The 22,024-nt window shown below is 38.9% G+C and overlaps 1 protein-coding gene across 1 annotated transcript; it reads right to left on the reverse strand.

Annotated features, from left to right (window-relative positions):
- Positions 1-586: 586 nt before the first annotated feature.
- Positions 587-3,148, reverse strand: LOC143557060 (CASP-like protein 4A3). Its single transcript, XM_077046229.1, has 3 exons — positions 2,718-3,148; positions 940-1,075; positions 587-858 (listed from the first exon to the last, which is right to left on the reverse strand). The coding sequence occupies exons 1-3, from the start codon at positions 3,146-3,148 to the stop codon at positions 664-666; spliced, it is 762 nt and encodes a 253-aa protein (XP_076902344.1). The 3' UTR covers positions 587-663.
- Between the last annotated feature and the right edge of the window lie 18,876 nt (positions 3,149-22,024).

The raw sequence follows: 22,024 nt of genomic DNA on the forward strand, positions 1-22,024 counted from the left end.
TGACTTTGACAACCAAACTGGAATTTCCAGTTCTCACCCTTAATTTATTGACACCTTTAGTTCAATTAAGACTTAAATTAAACATAAGACAACTTGTTATAACATATAGGGGAGTCTTTTTTACCTTTGTCATACAATAACATATTCCCAATATAATACATCAAAAGTAATATTCATGTATTAGAAAACATTTTTCTTCTAAGAAACTGAAAAAGAAGAAAAAAGAAAAAAATAAAATAAGAATAAATACCGTAGTAAACAACATAGATGGATAACTGATAACTCTTTCCATTATTCATAATAACCAAACCATAATTATTGATGCTAACCAAGCTTGGTAATAGAGAGTGCGAATATTTTGTTTCCCCGTCGGTTATATTCATTAGTCAATTCATGTTCTCACTACTTATTTTCGTTCGAACCTATGCACATCCCAAACACAAATAGCTAATAGCATGACTAGTGACGCGTTATTCTGTTTACGTTAACTTTTTAATAATATAAAAGATATAGTTTTACATAAAAGTCTTAAGAATATGCTGTAGCAAAAATAATCTAAAGTAAATAAAATAGATATTGACCTACTTCTCTGTACAAAATCTTTACAGTTCACCTCTTTGAACATCATTACTCACACCATTACCAGCATAAAAACTTAAAGAATCAAAAAGAGTTCTGATCACAAAGATTATAACCAGAAACAAGAGAGCTAATTGCAAAAGCAAGAAAAGCCAAGAAAGACATCACCACGGATGCAGAAGCCATCTTTGTAAACTCATCTTTTCCCCAATTTAACACCCAATCATCGACCCGAGTGGCTGCTGAAGATGATGATGAGACCAACAGGTATGCCAGTATCTGTCACAAATTAATAATCAAAATCAGATAAAACTTTATAATGTGTGTTCAAGCTTAAAACATATCGGTTATTGCACTTGCCTGATCTATTAAAAAGTCAGCGTGACAACGAAGCGAATATGTGACAATGTGCTTGGCATAAACTAAGAGGTATGCGTGATCAATGGCTTGAAATGTTGCATATGCAAAGGCAATAACATTAACTCCCACCAAGTACCTTCACAGTCAAATATCACAAAAGTCAAACATCTCAAAAATTCAAAACTAGTCAATTAGGTCACTTGAAATTGATTGAAATTGACCGAAAATGAACAAATACGTTCATAGGAAAACATAACAAATGTCAAACATCTTAAAAATCAAAATTAGTCAACTAGGCATAGTTATTAAAAGCCCTCGCTTATTGCGCCTAGGCCCATTTTTCAGGTGAGGCTCAATAAATGCGCTTCTAGTTCCTAGGCGAGCGCTTTAGCATTGTCTACGACAGGAACATGAGAAGATAAAAGCCAATCAAAAGATACGCAAGGAGTGCTATTGTCACTTAACATCTAGGATAGGTCAAAGTAGGGGTGTGTTTTTCAACCGTACCCGAATAAGAAACCCGACCCAAGGCGACCCAAGACCTGAATAACCCGACCCGAATCTATTCAACCCGTTTAAACATCTAACCTGAATCCAAGATTAACTATTTGGGTTGAAATCCCCACATTCGGGTTGACCGAATAACCCGAAGTAGGTTAACCAAGGGACGTGGCGGTGTTATAACTTCAGCATGCGTATATCACTGTAGCGCCATTAAAGGTACTATTACTCGACATGCGTTAATCAGCCTCAAAATCAATTTAATGAACCCTAAATACTAAATGGTATTTATATCTATTTATATGTATTGAAATATGATCGGTCATTCTTTATTTTCAATTCCATTGGAAGCAACACAATAACATTAGCAATTTGATAGAAGCTTTGTTTTCGTTCTAATTGATTCAAGGTAATAATGTATATAAACATGTTCTATATTATGTTCCATACTAATTATGTTCAGTAGTATTCAATCTATAATCAGTTTGTAACTGAAAGTCTACGTTGGATGTCCTATATCACATTCTATACTAATGATATATTCAATCATGTTTTATATTTGAATACTAGATGTCCTTTAAATTATAATATATTGGTTTTATATATTTATGATTTTGTTAAAGTTGATTTTTTTTACTTGTTAAACCCGAAACCTGACCCGAATTAACCCGACCCGTTCAACCCGAAACCCGATTAAATTACCCGAAGAACACACCTAGGTCAAAGGAATTACACTGGACATTTTGTTATTCAAGTTTTGGAATTACATTTGAATCTTGACTATTTTAGAACTTCTGGTACAATGATATGATATTAAATGTTACATAACAGCTTTTGTTCATTTAATTTGAAGAATATTATTAATTTTCTTATACATTATGTACCTCACTTTTTTTTGTGCCTAGCGCATTTGATCAATATGCAACTAGGTCACAAGCAATTGATAGAAATTGACCAAAATTGAAACATCACAAAAGACAAAATTAGTCAACTAGTTCACAAGAAATCAATTGAAATCGATAGAAAATGACTAAAATATGATCAAAATTGACCGCAATTAATCGAAATCGAACAAATAGTTCATAGTCAAACATCTCAAAAGTCAAAATCAGTCAACAAGGTCACTAGCAATTGATATAAATTGACTAAAATTGATCAAATTTCATCTAAATTGACTAAAATTAATCGAATTTTGTTCTAAAATTGGTCAAAATTGACCGAATTCGATCAAAACTGAACCAATTTAAAGCGAATTAATACCGAAAGGATCAATTTACCTGTACTCCTTATACCGATCAAACGAATCACCACTCCACCCTTTCGTCTTATCCGAAACCATCACCGAGAACGCAATCAAACACAACACCATCTCACAAACCCTAAACCCTAACTGCACTCTCTCCACCATCACTTCACTCCTCCTCCACCCTTTACCCGCCCCACCACCACCACCGCCGCCGCCGCCGCCAGTGACAGGCGCCGGAGATTTAGCCAGCGGGGCGACATTGACGGTGTGAGAAGGGTTTAGGGTTTTGTAAAGAGGGGATTTGACCGGAGTGACGGCGACGATGGCGGTGGAAGTGGTTGAAGAGATGTCATCGGAGCGGAGAGGTGAGTGGAACTCGTCGAGTTGGGAGTCGGCGTCGGAGATGGAACAGTGGCTGGTGGCGGAGCTGTGGTGGCGTTGGTGGTGTTTGAGGAAATCCATGGTGAAGTGTTATTATTATTATTATTATTATTGTTTTTAGAGGCTTATGATTGAGGTGGATTATTGTTTATTATTATTAGGTGGTGGTGGGGTTATGTTAAGAAATAAATTATTAAAAAAGAAAATTATATTCGAGGAGGTTGTTTCCAATTTTTTATTTACTGGATTATAGTAAAAACATTGATAAATTTGTCATGTATGGATTTGCAAGAACATTCACGACACTTCCTCTAAGATATTATAAATAAAATTTCTAAATATTAATTTTAAAGGCTTGTATGTTACAATAAGCAGAAGAGATAGGAAAATTTTAAAGACTTGACTGAACTTAGAACAACATTTTTTACTCTCTATTTACTTTTTTAATATATTTGTAAGTGGCTGTAAAAAAATATTATTTAATTATATATTAAAGATAATAAAATAATAATTTTTTAATGTATTATAGAGATAAATAAGCTGCTGAGAATGCTCTAAATTTTTTACTAGTCTAGTTGATATTTGTATCAATAAAATCCGTCATTAAAAAATATAATAATAACAAATTTATTCAACAGACGGGTCGGTGATAATAAGGAGAGGTGTGATGGGAATCTGATAAGTCAGACAAATTCATGGAGGAAATGAAAGAGAGAGGAGAGAAGCACAAAAGATGAAGATAAACGAATGAGAGAGAGAGGAGACTAGAGAGTATTATATGAGTCATACAATGAGAGAGTGGAGAGTACATAAGTGTGTAAGAATTCAAGTTTTCATAAATAGTGTATTTAGTGAGATTGACGTAAAAATGTTTTTTGATATATGTATAACTTATATATTTAGATAGAAACCTAGATCCGAACAGGTCTTGAATCTTTTTCAACCGCTGTGATGATGAATCTCTTATATTGTTTCTTGTAGTAAATGATCCTGAGTATTGAAGACTTACAATTGAAGAGTAAATGCTTCAATGATTAAATGAAATATGTCCCTCTCTAGCCCTCTCACATTTCTTCCCTTCTATATATTAGAAAGGATAAAAGAAAAAGTTCCTCTACATATTTCTAGGGATAGCAATGAAACCCGAAACTTGACATAAATGGGACGGGTAATACCCGACCCATTAGGGTTTGGTATTAGTTTTGAAATTTTCGCGGGTTTGGGACGGGTTTGGGATTTCTAATATACCCGATTACCCGACCCGATTACCCGATAACATAAACCCATTTACCCGATTATATATCCGATGTACCCGATATAACTTATTATATTATATATATATATACTATTTTCCATATATATTGTTTGCCAAAACTTGTTTATGTCAATTATTTGAGACGTTTTATGTTTATGGTAACAATCTTTGTAATCCGTTAGTTATATTTTGTCAAAACCGGGTAAAAACCTAGCGAGTTTTGAGTCGGGTACACCTCACGAGTATTTTTATCAAAACCCGAAACCCGATGAGAAAAACCGAAACCCGACGGGTAATTACCCGATTAAAACCCGACGGGTTTGGGATGGACTTTCATAACCGGGTATGGGTTTGGGAATACCTAAACCCGACCCATTGCCATCCCTACGTATTTCCCTTCATCATGACACTTCCAAGTTGTTCTGGTTTCCGGTGCAAATTCTAGTTTTCATGGTACTTTCTCTGAGAGATTTGATTCAAAGCTCAGCACGATGGAAAAAACCGGATCTTAGCATTTAATGTCATGATCGTTGTGAGAGGGACCTTTGTTACGACTCTGGCGCGTCTCATCAAATCATTAAAATGCTCTAGTTCCTACTGTTTACCTCCTTTAAATCACTAGTGATTTCCGATTCCTTAAGTCATATGATGACTGGAACCCATTTTTTGACGGCTTGAATTAAGCAACATTTGTGCGGATTGAACATGTTCCTGGTTTTGGGCACCCCGCATAATGGGCTATGAAGAGGTAGGTCCCAGCAGAGCCCAGTTGGACCCGCAAGACTCACCTTGAAGAGGGATGTCTGCGCAAAGACCAACTGGATCCGCAGGACCCACCATGCTCAGAGAGATGACGTCCTTACGCGCAGTACGCAAGCTGTTCCTGCAGAAAAAGCCTCTCAATGGTGACGTACCCCGCCTGTTCCCGCAGCTGCAGATACTAGCCATCAGGGAAGGCTACCCGCACTAACAGCAAGGCTACACGCACAAGGCACTAACTCTCAAATAATTCAGTAATGTCACCTGAAGAAGGAATGAGCAAGCCGGGAATACTCCCGCCCAAATGAGCCAGTCCGTACGCTACTGGAGGATCTTTTATACTATACCTGCCAAGGTATGGACAAAATATCTGACCAAAGCAGCGACAGCTCACTGACAACAGTACGATGAGGAGCACGCTCTTGTACTTAATGTCATTATCAGCCGCTGCCTACTCACCAACCCCTGTCGTGGCACGCACATAGCCTGCAGTTGGTGGAAAAGGAATAGTACACAGCCGGCCATGTCACTATCAGCCGCTGCCTACCCACCAACCACCAGCATGGCACGTGCGTAGCCCACAGTTGGTAGAAAAGGAATATTATACAGCTGGCTGTACCTGCTTGGACACCTACCTTCGGCTATAAATACTCCAACACCTTGGAACGGTATGATTATCTTGTATCTTATCTGCTCTAGCTATTTCTCTTAATATACACTTATATTCAGAGCAATCTAGTCTGATTCTCACGCCGGAGGGTGGTCACAAGGAGGTACCCCCCCTTCTCAGTGACGAGCTCACGGTGTCTGTTTTGCAGGTCATCAGAAGAATAACCATCTTGCCGGACCTAACCCTCGTGGGAAACATCTACTTAACCCCCAGATTATCCGTAATCTGCCGGGGTCACTTAGTGTTTCTTCATTGGCGCCATCCGTGCATAAAAGCTAGAACTTATTCTTTTTCAGTTTTTTCAAAACTTCTGGAAAGATGGTTAACGTTACTCCGGTCCCAAGGCCAGCGAGTGACCAAGAAACCCCGGTAACTAAAACCCCAGCTACTGGGGGGAATACCGGCGAGTACACAAATTTTACGAACACTACCCCGGTTACCCAAGCTGGGGCAAGTGCAGTAAATTTTACGAACACTACCCCGGTTACCCAAGCCGGGGCAAGTGCAGTAAACAATCCTTCACTGGGATTCACCGATACCCAGTTGGAGAAACAACAGACGAGACTCCCTCGCCAAACACTTGATCAAGTTAAAGTGTGGGCGGAAGCACGTCAGAGGGAATTCCAAGCTGAGTTGGATGAACGCTTACGTTCACTCCAATAGGCTGACGAATTCGGAAGCACTCGACAACAGCTCAACATGAGCAATGAGTGCGAATACTGGGACGATGATCGGGAGGAGTCCGACAGCGACGCAAACCCTCGTCATAGAACGAAAGGGAAGCGCAAAGAAACGGACTTCCAACCGAGAAGGAATTTTGGAGAAACCTTCAAACCAAAAAACGCGGGACGAAACCCACGTGACTTCTCCAAAACCTTTAGACCAACTGCTGCAAATGCGGGAACGTCCAAATTTGCAAGGGACATTGCGGAAGCAATTGCCCCGAGAAGTGCCAAACAAATGTCCAATATAGGCACATATGATGGTATATCTGACCCAGACGATCATTTGAACAGATTCATAGCGGGGGCAACCGTCAGCAATTGGACGGAACCCACGTGGTGTTACATGTTCCAAATGACGCTTGTTGGGGCAGCCAGAGCGTGGTTCGACCGTCTACCGGTCCACCACATCTACGATTGGGCAGACTTCCAGCAGAAGTTCAGCCAACACTTCAGCCAACAACGAAAGTATACCAAAGAGCAATGGACGATCCTCAACTGCATCCGAGAGGAAGATGAGTCATTACTAGACTTCATCACTCGCTTCAACTCAAAGAAGCTGAGTCTGGGTACCATAAGCGAGGATCTTGTTCGCGCAGCTTTCATCCAAGGCACCGAATACCCAGAGCTTATTCGCACATTGACGGGTAAAGACGGCATGCCATCAACATGGGATGCCATCATGACAGCAGCTAAACGCTTCGCGGAAACGGAAAAGCAACTGGGTAGGGATCTTCCCCAGAGCACAAACCTCTACACTCAGAAAACAAGAGAAAACAACGTCCTTACCGCCCGACTAAACAAAAAGAGGAAGCTAGGTATTTGGCAGTCAAGGGTAAACTTTGACACCTCATCCGGCTCGCACCCTCGGTTAGGCGGAAAGGATAACATGCAGTTGTCGAACCAGAACTCCAGATGGATGCCACTCACCAAAAGCGTCACCGAGATATTCGCCACCGAGAGGCTCCCATGGCCAGAGGCTCCAATTATCCGACAGCGTCCAAACGCTGATCAAAGCAAATCCTGTGACTTCCACAAGACAAAAGGCCACACCACCGAGGAATGCGTAGACTTGAAGGACGTCGTCGAAGCATTTGTCAGAGATGGGAAACTCACACACCTCGTGGCGTAATGAACGCTGAGCAGGCTAATGCGTGTAGAACCCCAGTTGGGGAAAACACGAATGATACTGCAGCTTCAATGTTGGAGACTACATACTGCGTAAACAACGAGATTCCGAACCAGGTGCATATCGGCTCGAAAGGCTCGATGACACCCCCATCCCAAGAACATGGAAGGGAGCTCAATTACGCAGGCTGCATGTAGATCAATTCCAAACTTGTAAAGAAAAGGCCTAGAGCCACTTCTAATGGAAATGATTCTCCTTATCACATTGACGCTGATGGTCTTAAATTTATACTTATGAACTTTCCACACTGATATGCCGGTATTCACCACATAAATAAGTGGGGAAGTAAGTCGTTGCGTGTGGACGGCGGCAAAACCCGCATAAACACAAAAAACGGCAAAAATTTCTAAGAGATGAGGACAACCTTCACGCAGGTCAGTTATAGGTAAAGTTTGGTCATCCCACTAAATGAAAGTGACGGTCCTACCCGCACAATCATGATAGAGGAAACTGAACATTAACCTATTGACAACCGCGCGTCGAAAGGTTTAACTTATTCAAAACACTGATATGCCGGTATTCACCGTATAAATAAGTGGGGAAGTCGTTGCGTGTGGACGGCGGCAAAACCCGCATAAACACAAAAAACAGCAAAAATTTCTAAGGAATAGATGAGGAAAACCTTCACGCAGGTCAGTTATAGGTGAAGATTGGCCATCCCACTAAATGAAAGTGACGGTCCTACCGCACACTCATGATAGAGGAAACTGAACACTAACCTATTGACAACCACGCGTCGAAAGGTTAACTTATCCAAAACACTTGGAAAATTGCTAAGTTAAACTAAAGTATGCACGAGCGAATCATATATTGTTTATGAGGCACAAGTGCCAAATTAAACTATAATATGCATGAGCAAGTCATATAACGTTTATAAAGCAAGTCATTAAGTGAAAGTGACGGTCCTACCCGCACAAACATTTATATTTCATAAAAAATTCAAACATTACAAGAATGGCCAGGTATCTACCCGCCTACAGTAATGTAAATCTATCCTAACGGTGGGAAGGGATCTCAAGGTTCAAACTTCAGGACCACTCCCTCCAAACCCACTCGAACCCGCACCATCATTTGGCTGTGGCGGTTCAAGGAAAGTCTTGAGAATGGTTAGCCCATCATCAGCAGCAGAAATTTCGTTCACCTTCTCCACCACTGGATGCGGGAAGGCAGCATACTGGTTCACTACTTGGTCATAGGTAGCTTCAGTGTCCACGTCATAAAGAGGGAAGTTGGAAGGCGGGATGCCCTTCTCAACAAACCCCAGACCAAGCAGAAAACCAGCCTTTTCCCCATCCTCATGGGAAGCGTTGAGGGCTGCGCTCATGGCATCGTCATAAGATGTGTTCATGAAGATCCGATGCACAACCTACAAAAAGAAAAAAAAATATATCAAAAACTTTTCTAAGTATAAAGAAAAGCGTAAAGACATTATGAAGCTACGCATACCTGCGACATCGCTTCTCGTAGAAGCCATTCCTTGGTGATCAGAGCTTCCTGGAGGGCAGCTTGAGCTTGGTCACGGCCGCGTTCGGCTTCACTTTTGTTAAGGTTGGCAAGCAACACTTCCTTAGCAGCAGCCTCTTCAACGCCCTTCAGCTTACGCTCAGTGTGGTCAAGCATACCCCTCTGGTCCAAGATCTCTTGGAGCTTCTTGGCGTCTTCCATGGCCAAGGCATCATGAGCCTGCTGGAGCCTCTCTAGTTTGGCTTTAAGCTCCTCATTCTCGGCGCGCAGAGGCTCAGCAACAGCTTCAGCTTTGGTGGCCCTTTCGGTCGCATTCCGCGCAGTTTCCTTAGCCAACCTAAGCTGTTCGTTAACAGCTTGGGTAGCCTTGGAACGGGCCTCGAGCCGGGCCTGAACTTCAACCTCGAGGGCCTTGAAGGCCTTTTCCTTCTCCGCAGCAATGGCGGAAAGTCTCCTGTTCTCCTCCCGGATAGCCCGCGCCTGGGCCACTTCCTGGCTACGCGCCGCCTTTAACTTGTCGTTTTCACGACAAAGCAACTCGACGCGCGGCTGCATCCGGGCAAGGAGAATCCGAAGCTCGTTCGTCAGCCTACCCTCCTGGTAGCTAGACATAGCTTCCCCCAACGCACCACTTGGGGCTGCGTGACGCGCCCACTCGACCCAGTCCACAGCCGTCCGAAGGGTTGTTCCCCGGCGGATGTTCCACCGCGGAACATACACCTCATTGGAATCCGAAACTGCAAAAACAAAAAGCAGTTAGGAAAAGATAAAAAAAATATGCCAAAATAACCCTACGCACCTGTAGGGTCGACAACAGGCCGGTAGCCGCCAAACCCATCACCCAAACCTAAGGGATATCCATCCAAGAGGTCAGGCAGATGAGAAGGAGGCAGAGATTGGCTAGAAGCCCCAACGCCGAACATACCTGATGAACCGGCCGGGGGCACGGTTGAAGCCGCCGCGGTAGAGACCATCGGAGGTGAACTCACTGGAGGTGAACTCACAACCGTGGCCGCCGCTGCGGAGGAGCCCGCAGAGAAAATCACCGCCGGCTCAGTGAAGGATGCAGTAAAGATGGCACTGACAGCCGGCGGAGATGACTTCACAATTGGAACAGTTGCCTCAACGGGATGAGCAACTGAACCAACACTGCAAACAGGCGCAGCTGCCTGGGTCATCGCCTCGGGTAGGTTGACCAAACCTACCTTCGTGGGTCCAGAACTGCTCCTTCCCGCATCACTTTGGAATGCGGTTACATCCACGCCTGCATGAAGACAAGATATTAAAAACAATGGTGGAAAGAATTGCGGGTAAGATAAATAAAAAGTACTTACGAGTTTTCTTAATCTTGAAGGTTCTGACGGGCGGGGACGAACCCGATGGAACTGGCCTCTTCACGCCAGTCACCGTCGTAGAACTTGGTCGCGCGGAGGTGGCAGCTGTCTCAACCTCCGAGACAGTTGTCTCACCACCACCAAGGTTCCCTGCCGCCTCCTCACTTTCGGTCTCCGAGTCAGACCGGTTCCCCTGATCGGCAGTGGAGGCAACATTCGCCTTGCCCTTCACGCCGGCAGCTTTCTTCTTCCTCACGAAGAAAAGACCATCTGCGGATTCCTCATCAGAAGATGACAAAATTAGAGAAACTCCAGCAGAGGTTTGAGCATGAAGAGGGCGAGGGTTAATGATACCCTTACCTGGCCGTGTGGCACTCAGAATTTCGTGGCCTGGCGGGTAGACCTCCACAAACCGATCCACCGTTTGCTCCAAGATGGGCAATTCGTTCTCGTCGAGAGCACGAGTACCCAGCCGAACGGGACCACCGCTCTCACGCGGTTGCAGAAGCGACTGCAAGTTGTTCCCCTCTGAAAATAAACAGAAACAGTTAGAAGAAAAACTCTAAATCAGCAAAAAGATATGAAGCATACCGTAAGGGATAGAGTTCAAACCGTATTCGAGGACGATGGGAATCTGTGGCGCCTCTGCCCCAGCATCCTTCCATACCCGGCTCATCCCAAGCATCACCATCCCAGACTCCGCAAAGCGGTAAACCGGAGTCTGGATCCGGGAGATCTTGGTAAACCATTCCGCCTCCTGGTAGTTGGAGGCGTGAAGGTTCGGGAGTGCCCTCCCGTTCTTGAATGTCATCGAAATAGGGACGACACGGGCAGAGATATAGAAGAATTCCCGCTTCCAAGACCGAAGACTGCGCTCGGTAGCACAGATCTTCAAACCCTTGATCCGAGTGATCAAGGTGTACCAGCCCTGGATGCACCTCCAGGAGTAGAAGGTCATCAGGCGGTCGACGCGGGGCTCAACGCCCAGAATGTGGCACACCCATTCAAAGTGGCGAACCTTTGCGATCGCCATCGGGTGCACCTCCGTCAAATGTACACCGTGTTTCTCCAAAACACGGTACACAAACTTCGTCAATGGGAACCTGAGATTCCCATAGATGAAGAATGCAGCATACACCCCTATCTTGCCCTTGGGGGCATCGTACACCGTCTGGTGAGGCTCAGGAAACTCAGGCTCGAAAGGCTCGAGCATGAACTTCTTGACGATGTACTGATAAAGATCGACGGAAAGACCACACTGGCACTCGCCAGCAGTACTCTTATCGTCCTTGTCAGACGCGGACACCGGATTCTCAGAGTATACGTCGGACTCCTCGGCAGTAGCCTCAGGATCACGAATGGAAGACATGTTGAGGATGGAAAGAAGAACGATTTCAGGAGAATGCTCGACAGAAGTTAGAGTTTCGCCGGAAATCGCTTAGAAGAAAAAGTGAATGTGTGAGTTGAGATGCATCCTCTTCCCCCTTTATATACCCATCGCAATGAACGCGATGAATTTAATGCGGGGGAGACGGAAAAGCGCAGGTGCAATGAAACTATGACACGTGGAAAGAGCAAGTTGGCAACAGCTGTCGACAGGACGCGCGCCGTAAACTTCGCGCCCACGCGCCCGAAAACTCGCGCCCACGCGCCTGAAAAAGCGTCTGGAATGACCATATACTGTCACGTCGCCATAACTTCCTGCACGTCCTGAAACTGTCAGAAGAAACCGTTGGACGACGCTAACGTCCCTTCAACAGTTTGGACTGTTCTTATCCTTTCACCAACTCTTCGAATTTAAAAAAGATTCAAAAAAATTCAAAAAGATTCAAAAGTAAGAGGGACTATACCCTCTTACCTTGGTAACCAAGTAACCGTAAGACAGGTGCGGGTACAGTGTCAAGGCAAAACCCTTCACATACTTAGCACCTGCAGGGAATTGAAGCCAAGAATACCTTGGCAACCAAGTAACTATAAGACAGGTGCGGGTACAGTGTCAAGGCAAAACCCTTCACATACTTAGCACCTGCAGGGAATTGAAGCCAAGAATACCTTGGAAGTAAAGTAACTATAAGACGAGTGTTCATCAATTCCTATATGCATTTAAATAAGAATTGATGAAGTGATGAACTAGATTTCAACCTATCAAATATTTAATTTTACAAGATTTCAACCTATCAGAGATTATTTTTGAACCCCAGGTGATTAACTTTTTTTTATTTATTTAACTAACTGAAATTTAAAGATCCTCAAATAAAATGTTTCAGGACACAACTTATTTTTTATTTGAGTTCGTTTTATTTTGAAAGTTGGATCCCAAGTACCCGTCACCGTGTTAAAAATGATAGATCGTACAACCAAAGTATAACTGGAGGTGTCGGTTAACTCCATCGAGGCATCGACTAACCCTCACGTAAACAAGCTGAATGGTTATAGGCTTATAGCCAAACAGGTTTTTGCGTTTGTAACTTTGATCAGTTTATTTCCAACTTGATGCAATGTTACAAATTTATGGCCAGTCCATTTATTGTGGGCTTACTTTGTTGTTTTAATGGGTTTGAAAAATTGGCCCAAAGTCTGTGAATTCTTACATACTTTTTTCTTAATTATAAAACAACAAGTTTTTTGGCCCGCGCGTTGCAGCGGGTGAGACCATTGGGTTGATCATCCCCAGGTCAAAACTCTGTTAGACTCGCATTTAATTGAACATGTCTACTGTTAAGGTTTTTAGTAGTTGATATATGTTTAAAATATAGCAAATCAGTAAAAAACACAAACCTATTTAATATATATGATTTTAGGCTAACAAAGTAAAGAAAATGAGGAGCTCTGATAAACACATTCAAAACACAAAAGACTATAACAAACCTAATTAGCTACTCACTCAAATTCAACCAAATCAGTAAAAAATACAAAATCACAGACTAAAAGAAACGCATAGACCAAAGTAACCGTCTACTGAACACAAACGCAGATGAGCGAGAAATTAAAAACCTAAAACACTAAAGATGCATATTAAAACTGTGGATATAACAAACAGAAGAGGAACATTACGTACAAATGATGCACACATTTATTGATTGCAACCTAGAATCAAAAATAAACATAGATGTAAAGATTAATAAGTAAATCATCAATTGGAGTTGAAGATAAAACAGAGTTAAAAATCTAAAACCTTTGAAATATTTATAGCCATAAAAATTATCCATTATAAGTACTAACAAACAGGGCACGTCTAGTTCATTTCACAACTTGAACTTGCCAAATACCGCTTTTTAAATGGTAATGACCTGTTAACCAATGTTTTAAAAACCGGTATTTTACTTGCACCGGATTGAGCTAAAAAATGGTACAACCGGTTGAATCGGGTTATACCCGAAGGTTCAACCGGTTGAATAATTTACCTTATAATTTACTATAAATGTAACTTAAATAAAAAAATATTCCAAACTTAAATGATTCCGTAACAAAAAATTATCAAAAAGTTAATCTATATTAAAAAAATAATGCAAGGCCCTCAATTTGTAAAATATAGTCCTAAAGTTTACACGTTAAATGTTAATTGTTGGGTTAAAAGTAATTTTGAAAACATATGGGCTGCAAATATCAAAAATTTTCTCAGACTTAAAACTGGTTTCCCGGTAAAAACTGGTATTTTAGACAAAAACCGCCGCTACGATGTTCTAGCAAACCGGCCTATAATACCGGACTCAAAATACCGGCCTGCTGTGCGAAATCCGGTTTAACCGGTTCAACTGGCCGGTTTGAACCGGTTTTTAAAACACTGCTGTTAACAAAAGACGGCTTACAAAACTTCAAATTCACATTACACCTGATTAAATTAATCATTTTTCTTATAAATGATGATTAAAAACCGAACACGAAACCATAAGAGGCTCAGATATGTTGTCATTAAGAAACCAACAATGAATTTCTTGTACTGTAACAAACACCAGTTTATCTGAACCTGCCATGGCTGCAAGTGGCGATTCTCAAAAGCCATCTGAACTACCCAGGCAACATATAAATCAGGTATTCGAACACTGACTTGCATACACCAAATCACAAAAAAAAGGTCAAAATAGTTTATAACAAAGTTTCTATCACATGTTATTAACAAACTGCTATCACCGATTTTTGGGTTTATACTACAAAGACAAAGACGGCCACATGCGTCCGGCGCTCCCCAGAATCACCACACAACTGACACGCGCCACCTCTAAAACAAAGAATTTGATGAACAGTAGAATATGTGTGACCGTCAGTTTTTAGTTTTTAATATGTACTACACGAGTGTCCGCGCGATGCATCGGGAAATACATGCCTTAATAATCACGTAAGAGATTTTTGGGTGCTCATCGTTCAATTTGAAACCGTGGATTAAGAATTTTTATTTTAAACTCAATTTAGTAGCGAAGTACAAATGAAACTGAAACCGAACCATTGTTAATGGTTTGTTTTTGTTGGGTTTTAATTTTCAACGGTTTGGTTTCAGATTTCGATGACAAAAAAAGGCTTGGCTCACGGCTTAGTTTAAAACCATCAAAACCGGACCACAAACGCCTATACGTAAGATGTTATTTTTTTTAATTGAAAACAAACTACGACAATATCATACTCAAATTAAAGAGAATTAAATGCTCTTTTTTATGGTGCAATTTTTTTAAAAAAATATTAATGTATTGAAAAAGTTATGACTGTTTAAAAATCGTTGTGAAATTTGGGTTAAAAGTGAAATTATAAATAATATATAGTTAAAAGATTGGGGATCAAAGTTGTAATTATTCTTTAAATGGTCAAATGTTGATTAAAGTTGATGGGGCACCTTCACCCCCAAATCTCATTCTCTCAGAGCATTCTCATTCCATTTCTCATCCTTATCTTTATAATTACACTAAAAAACACTACATTTCTCTCTTCTATTCAATTAAATAATATTTTTATACCTTTATCATTACAGTTTTCTATCTCTTCTACTCACAACCAATCCAATAAATATTAAAAAATAAATAGGGGCAAACAATTTTCCCCAAATGTTTCTCCAAATTTACAAAAAATCACTACATTTTTCTCTTTACCTTATAATTTACACTCGCAACCACTCAAAACTTCACCCTATAATTTACATACTCTCCTCACATAAATTTAGGGGATGGGATGTGAATGCTCTCACACATACAATGATACAGTCACATTTCTAGAAGAGAGAAAGAGGACCGGTATGCAGATTTCCGGCGATCAAGTGGTCTTCGAGCTCCGGTACCACCGTCTTTAACCCCGTCTACTTTTGCATCTGATTTTTCCTGCCGTTGTTGGGTTCCTTTTTGGATTCCTAGGCGGCGGTGGCGATGACAGAGGTAAGACGAGTGGTCCGATGGTCTCGATGTTGTTAACGGTGTCCTTCTAGGCTATGGCCATGCATGGTGGCTAGCGGGCCGGTGGTGATGAGTTTGTCGTTATATGGTGAATCGAACAAAGCCTAAGACCAACCGTATTTTGGCGAGGTAATATCCGGAGGGTTCGTGGTAGAAATAACCAAATTGGTGTATTTACCACAGAAGCAACCATGGCAGTTTTGTTCCTCTTTGTTATGATTAATATAAACAGATATGAGCCTCCTCTTTAAACTTCGTTCTTATTCATATTTTTGTTGGATTTTTAAATTAATTCTTATTCATATCAATCACAACTAAACGGCTAATATATCAAAGTTAAACTTGAGTATGCATGTCAAAATTTATTGATTCAATTTGGGTAAAAATGTTTGCATGTCGTCTGACTTGAAGGTGCCTCCTAATACCTTTTACTTGCACGATGTGTTTCATTTGGCTCTCAAAATTAGCATGACCTTTTACCGTCAAGTCATACATCTAGAAGTTGTCTATTAATGTCTAATTCGACATGTAATTTTTATTTTTGGGACCATAATGCATTACTTGATCAACTATATAGCCTGGTTTCTTACAAACATGTTAGGCGTTTTTGAAACTTGAGAATGAGTGGAGCAAATGATTGAGTGTTTGGATTATAAGGGAAGCCGAGCTATACATCGACTAGAAAGAATGAAGCCATGGGTAGAAGTACCATAACGAATAGCTTTGTTTGTTTTTTCACATTTCATTTGTATTTCGTTCACAAATGAATTATAATCTTCACTAATGTGGGTGATGCACCGCAACATGAATGCGTCGTATTACTAAACAAAAATTGAGAAGTATTACTAAACGAAAATTGAGAAGATTCGACTATGCTTTGCGGGGGTCGAAACACTAGTTATTATTTATGGGTTATTAATTAAGGTAAATGTCTACTTCTCCAAAGATTTGTATATTTTTAGAAGTAAAACAAAAAACTATCCTTAATTTTTATAAGATCGAGTGTAGTGGGGCGTTTTGCCCACCTTAAAAGCCCTAAAGCGTCCGCGAACTTTGCTTCTCGGGGCACTTTGGGCTCCTTGATGGGGGAGCACTTTCCACAAAGCGTTAGATGGGAGAAATTTGGTGGTGGCTGATTTGTCTGTTTTTTTTAAATATATATAAAAAGCCCCGATGGTGATGTGGCACCGTGTGACGCAAAACACCCCTAAAGGGGCCCATCCAATACACACGGTCTAATACTATTAGGCTTGTTGTGTGCTGCAAAAGATAATTTAAAAATCTGGCATGCCTCAACTTTAACATATTACCAGCGCGGCAAAGGAGGGGATTCCTATGTTGCACGGAAACGCGACCTCGGTGCCGTACCCCGTCCTGGAAACTTGCCGGGGATGGAAACGCCGTCAGGACGGCAGGAAACGTTTCTTGACCGTTTCTGTAATGTTGGGGACGACCGTTGACCGTTTCGAAAATTCCAATAGTGTTTCGATACGTTTCCAGGACTTTGGGGACGATTTTTAAACGTTTCGGCACCACATACAGTTTCCAGTGCCGGAAAACGGATGAAGAAGAAGAAGAAGAAGAAGGCTGTTTTATTAATATAAGTTTAGGGTTTAAACAATAAACCCCTTGATATTTTAATTGTTTGCATTTAGTCCATAAACTTTGTTAATATTTACATATATAATATTAAATTAGGTTATGCATTTTAACATTTAACCCTAACTATCTAGACTAGCTTATATTTGGTCCTCAACTTATAAATTTATACATAAAATGTTTAAATGACATTATATATAAATAAAAATTATATATTTATTTATTTGTTACTAATAATTAATTACCTATGTAATATATATATATATATATATATATATTTTTTATATATTTTTTTCGTACCCATGTTGTACCCGTTTCTTGATTTTTTGAGCTTTGCCGTTTCCCGTTCCCGTACCCGTGCCCGTTTCCCGTTCCCGTGTTAAACTGTGGGGCTTTAAAGTGGTAAAGTGGCTTTAAAGTGTGGGGCTTTAAAGTGGTAAAGTGGCTTTAAACCACAACACGATGTTAAAGAGGTGAAGCTTTAACGTGACATGACATTTTAACTTAAGTTTTTTCCACAACAATCAACCTTAACATAAAAATGCTATAGAAAAGAAAAAGGCATTAAATGACATAAATGAAGAAAACGATTTTATTGTTGAAGTCCATTATCGATTTCTAAGTTATTTTCTAGAGGCCTTGAAAGAATGAAAGTTAAAATGCTTTATTGTAGGGTGATACATGTTCTAAGAATTTTATGATATTAGTTATCTTTTCAAAAATGACAACAATGTATTCAAAATTTATGCAACATTATCTATTAATATCTCTGTATATAAAACAAAATTAAATTTGAAATAAATATGAGAACTTTTTTAAATGGAAAATGTCAACACAAAGATTAAAGAGATTTGTTTGGTAATTACAATGGGTAAACATGTGGATGAGCAAATGGTACCAAGTATCGATATCGATATTAAGTTTTTAAAGAAATCAAGATCGTATAATTTAGGAATGGTACCGGTCGGTATTGGTAGCAATACTTACCGGTTTTTTGCCTACGGTACCGGTAACGAACTGAACATTTTCGACACTGATACCAAGCTCATCCTTAGACAAGCATATTACACCAATCAATAAAGTAGTTTAATAATCACTAATATGAGTAATATCTAAATAGATTGAAGAAAATCGTTGTTAAAAGTTGATGTTTTTCTAAAAATAAAATATAAATAATAAAATATTCTCTAAACAGAAATTATATTAACGTTTTAGATTATATTACGGTGTAGTAAGCAAATCATACAAGTTATTACTTTATTTAGTTGGTGTAGGTATTTGCCACTTTCTCATGGTGATGGTTGTTGATGACGCACTTTTGGCCGTTGGGTACACTTATATTGAATTTTCCAAATACATGTATTAAACATTCAATGTTTTTCATGTAAATTCAGTTTTTCACCTTTTCATGTTTTCTTTAATTTCACATTTTTACACGTTTCATCACGCAGTAATTAACACAAATTGACTCTATACCAAAATTTGTCTTTGGTTAATATAATGTAGAGATAGGTTATTTCCTATAAATTACCTTAATACATTAAAAGACAAATTGATTTAAAACTAAAATTAAATAACTAAAAAGATTGTTTCATATATTTTTATCTAACCAAATTAATTAAATACTAATTACATTTATAATCATTTTTACTTTGTACACAAATTGTAACTCTGAGAATATCCAGGCAGTATTTCCCAGCCAAAATAATGAAGATTCAAATTCTACATTGTGTCGATCGATAGCTTCTTACGTTACTATTACTCGGAATTATCAAAGAGTGAATGCCAAGTAACCAGTTTTTAAATGAAATTAAATACACATGAGTTCACAATCATATGCTTACCTTAATGGTTATATATTTTGTAAATTGTTTAAGTAAACCATAGTTTTTGTAATGTAAATCAAATAAGTGTATATAAAATTATAAATTGATTACAAGTAACATATATGGAAAGTACAAAAAATTACAATTTTTATTACATTTGAATTCTCTAAGAAATTGAAAATGTACGGTTAAAAATCTTTTAACCGTAATAAATACTTCAAATAATTTCAGATTTTTATAATTATGAAATTATTTATTTTTAAATAAAAGTGGATAGTAAATTTTGTTGTAAATATGTGTTTAACCAAAAGTGTATTTTTTGTAATACCGAGTTAATAAAAATAAACATCTTCTATGAAAGAACTATTTTGTGCAAGGGAAGAAATATGAAAAAAATCAATATTAAACCTAAAGTGTGTTAATATTTTTGTACCTATTGCAAATTTATGGGCCAGGTCATGCAATGTAAAAAAGAATGACGAACGTTATAAAGCAATTATAATAATAGGAATTTTTTTCTTGGGGGCGAAAATTTTTAAATATGGATTAAAAAACGGTTACTTTTCATCACATGTAACTACCCCACTACACCTATTAACTACCCCATCAACCTCACTACACCTATTTACATGGTTAACCAGCTTCTACTAGACAAATATTTATATAAAATTTGAAGTTTTCTGTACTTATACATCAACTATTGCACAAAAGATGAAAGAAAACCAAAGTAATAAACATGTTCAAGTAAAGTGCAATACATACGTAAGTTGCTTTTCTCTTACCTTCATCATTTAGGGGGTGTTTGTTTTTTCTTCAAACATCTTTAAGGGAGCTAATGTCTGCAGGCGCGCATACATTACCCTTGAAGACTGTTTGTTTTTTTTCTTAAAACAGATCTGAATTTATCTTATTTCATCTTAAAATAAAAGCAAGGAACCCTTGCTTAAAACATCTGTGTCACACCCCGACCAAAGGCGGCGGAACATGCCGAGGTGTAACGATTGCCCATAAGCGCATGACACTATTTAAAGCGAAAATATTTAACAAACCCATTTCATTTCACAACATCGAAAATGTCACATAACCAAATATTCATAAGTCAAATACAACAAAATATAGCAAAATATAGCAAATCAAATATTATTCATTTTTGCTAATATCCTAACGGTATTTGTGTCATTTTCTTCACCGAACTCCATAATCAACCTAGATGCAAACCTGTAACATTTCATAAAATAAAGCTGTCAACACAAAGGTTGGTGAGCAATTCATAAGTTTGAACAATAGATATATAGTATGAAAAGCCACAAAACTAGTGTACAAAACCATAAATAATAGCTATAAACTTGGATAAATTGACAATCTCTAATAGAATTACGTTAGCACCACCTAGCTACAAGGGATTGCCAAGTAGTCTAGGATTTAATAGAATATCGTTAATTGCATTACGTTAACGACACCTTGCTACAAGGGGATGCCAAGTAGTCTAGGATTTATAGATTCCACCAACCGAAAGCGATAAACACATAGGCATATAAGCATAGAACACCAAATCGAGCAATTATTCAAGTAAAGTATACAACAACGTTTGTGGTTTAAGACTCAAGTATAAAGCATTTTATTTGAATAAGTATGAAATGTCACCCCAAAACAAAAGATAGAAAACGGGGTATGAAGTTACCCACGTTCAAGTATAAAACTTGATCGGTAAAAGATGAATAACCGGATGGATGAAGTTTAACGAGCAAGGCCTAAATGACAATAAAATCTTGGATTTAGAATGGTTGTCTTGAAGATCTTTAAATAAAATAATTGTTGCAAAAAGTAAACAATTAAAGTTCAAGGTTTAAAATGTAACTATTTAAGAATTTATAATAACAATCCTTTAAAAATATAAGTTTGCTCGAAACAGGGTTAAAGTATCTAACCTTAATATTTACTTAACCAATGATAATTAATAAGGTGGGAAAAATGCTAAATGCAAGTTCCTTTGGGACAAAGATACTAAAACGGGTTTTTAACGAGTGTTCGGGTTGCCGATTCGGGTCTTGACAAATGGTCAAACCCAAAGTCAACTTTCCAACATATTAATTGTTATGAGATAACTCATTAAAATATACTAACACTTAACCAAGTATGTAGATCTATTGTTTAGAACTAACAACGCACGTTAAGCGAGTGTTCGGTTTTGTCGGTCCAAACTATGTGATGAGATCAAGTTGGATCCAACAATTCCAAGTACTTAAGAAAATAATTAAAATCAGTTTGTAACTATTTTTAAAGAAATATACAAGTCTTGATAGCTAAAAACACACTTGTGTGTCTTAAGCGAGTAAAAGTCGGTATAGTTCGGTTTGGTTCGGTCTCCATCTCACAAATAGTTCATAGATGGTTTCTACATGCCCAAATATCATAGAACTTGTATATTGGTTTATAAATGAAGAAAACTTAAATTTTACTACTAAAAAGTTAACTACAAGTCTTTTAAGCAAAAGTTTCGGTTTAGTTCGGTTTCCATCTCCCAACGAGTTCATAGATGGATTCCATATGCTTAATATCAAAGAACTTGTAAAAGTGATTTTTGAAACTCAAATCTAGCAATAAACATGTTTAAACAACCATTTTAACAAAATTAGTAAACAAAAGTTCGGTTTCCGGTTTGGACTAGTTTCGGTTAAACCGAGGTTAGTCTTATACAAACCCACGCCATGGAACTTGTAAATAAGATGAACAAACTAAAAGTGTTAGAAGTTAGTCATAAGTG

This window comes from Bidens hawaiensis, unplaced genomic scaffold (assembly GCF_021521415.1).
Source record: "Bidens hawaiensis isolate Kalapana, Puna unplaced genomic scaffold, B.hawaiensis_p1.1 tig00001087_1, whole genome shotgun sequence".
Taxonomy (NCBI): domain Eukaryota; kingdom Viridiplantae; phylum Streptophyta; class Magnoliopsida; order Asterales; family Asteraceae; genus Bidens; species Bidens hawaiensis.